Here is a 1913-nt window from a genome sequence, read left to right as displayed (position 1 = left end):
AAGATGTTGATGAGGGAATTCATTGATGGTAATACCTTCATTAATATTCAAGAGAAGATGATTCTGTCTTGTCAGAAGTGGTAATGGTCATTTGTGAGGTACAAATATTACTTGTTACTGTGCAGTCCAATCCTAAAGTGTTTTTCAGGTTGATCAATTGGACTAATGCAACGATAGGGAATAGTTGGTATGGCAATTCAAGTTTATTTTAGTTTCAGTCCAGATAAAAGCTAATTGTCTTTATGGTTTAAGTTGATTTTCACACTACAAACAACAGCAAAATTGCCAGGACTACATTCTGCGAAAGCTATGTACAACTTTTGGTTGTTAACTGCAGCATTGACCCTTGGCTGTTGGCTGGTTGTCCTAGATACTTTGGCTTATGACCCTCGAGGCTGAGGACTTGACTTCCTTGCTTGTACAACATTTCCAGCAACACAACAGATGTAAACAGGCAACTTATAGAGGAAAGCAAAGATTTCCACCACTGCTTAAAAATCACACCAATGGTCAAAATTAAAAATTGTACATGAAACAGGATCACCGATAAAAGAATTTTAAATTAAACCGCAGCACAATCTTTTAAACAAAACCTTGGTACCAACTGAGGACTAACTTTTATACTTTACCCTTCCAACGTTTCCTGTGGCTGCTTGAGATGCCCATGACAACCAGGGAGGGAAAGGAGAAGTCTTGCAGACCAAGACAGTTGCCCAACCACCAACCTGCAGCACTGTCAGAGGAGCCTTTGTGACGCTGGGGCTGACGTCACCCGCGCGCCGTGGCACGTGAAATGTGGCGTGCGGGCGTGTCCCTGACGTCATGGGGGAACCTCGCGAGAGTTGGTAGCGGAGGCCCGGGGCCGAGCCTGCAGGAAGAAGGAAGCAGCCGCTCAGGGACACTCACTGGGAGACCATGGATGGTAGGTCCGCTCAAACCTGACAGCTCCTGGGGAATGTGAGCACGGCGACCGCGTCCATGTGTGCCGTTCACTCGCTCTATCCTTGCCCCGGTGTTGTTTTAGCTGGAGTGTTAGGGGGTTGTCAGCCCTCAGTGTTAACCTGGCACTGGATCCAGCAGTGTTAGCCATGGAGGGAAGTAAATAATTGGGGAGGGAATAAATGAGGGAGCAGTGAGGATGGGGAGAACAAATAAGGTGGGAGTAAACGGGGGGAGGGGAGGAAATGAATGAGCAGTTAAGGTGGGGAATGAGTGTGGGGTGTAAGTGGGGCGGGGGGAGTAAATGAGGGTAGTGAGAGGTGGGGTTAGTAACTTGCCTTCATGTAGTTCATTTGTCTAAGAGAATGCCAAGGTGCTACATAGGCATCAGGGTAAAAATGATCAATGAGCCAAAGAATATGATATTGTGAAAGGTGACTGAAAATTGTTTGAAGTTATTTTAAGAGGACTCGTAAAGCTGGAAAACAGGGATTTAGGAAGAGAATTCTAGAATGTGGAATTAAGGTGTATCTTAAGGATAGAAATAAATAAGACATTCATAAGAGCCCAGAGTCCAAAGGAGCTGTTTCCAAGAAGGAATTTGTCAGTGAGAGAGAAAAGTAACTGATAGGGAGGAGATGAGGAAATCTAAAAACAGGAATAAGAATATTAAACCTGAGCTGTTGGGAAACTGATGTAGATTAGAGAGGATAAGATTAGATTTTTTTTTTAGATTAGATTACATTACAGTGTGGAAACAGGCCCTTCGGCCCAACAAGTCCACACCGACCCGCCGAAGCACAACCCACCCATACCCCTACATTTACCCCTTACCTAACACTGCGGGCAATTTAGCATGGCCAATTCACCTGACTTGCACATCTTTGGAATGTGGAAGGAAACCGGAGCACCCTGAGGAAACCCACGCAGACACGGGGAGAATGTGCAAACTCCACACAGTCAGTCGCCTGAGG

The 1913-nt window shown here is 45.5% G+C and overlaps 1 protein-coding gene across 1 annotated transcript in view; it reads left to right on the top strand.

Moving 5' to 3' along the window:
* Nucleotides 1-807: 807 nt before the first annotated feature.
* Nucleotides 808-1913, top strand: part of chmp1a (charged multivesicular body protein 1A) — a 13733-nt gene continuing 12627 nt past the window's right edge. The window contains exon 1 of the mRNA XM_043706676.1: nucleotides 808-922. Within this exon, the coding sequence (XP_043562611.1) occupies nucleotides 916-922 (7 nt within the window). The 5' untranslated portion in view covers nucleotides 808-915. The remainder of the gene's footprint in view (nucleotides 923-1913) is intronic.

This window comes from Chiloscyllium plagiosum, chromosome 17 (genome assembly GCF_004010195.1).
Source record: "Chiloscyllium plagiosum isolate BGI_BamShark_2017 chromosome 17, ASM401019v2, whole genome shotgun sequence".
NCBI lineage: Eukaryota > Metazoa > Chordata > Chondrichthyes > Orectolobiformes > Hemiscylliidae > Chiloscyllium > Chiloscyllium plagiosum.
The sequence above is the reverse complement of the archived record's forward strand: the minus strand, read 5'-3'. Positions and strand labels throughout refer to the sequence as shown.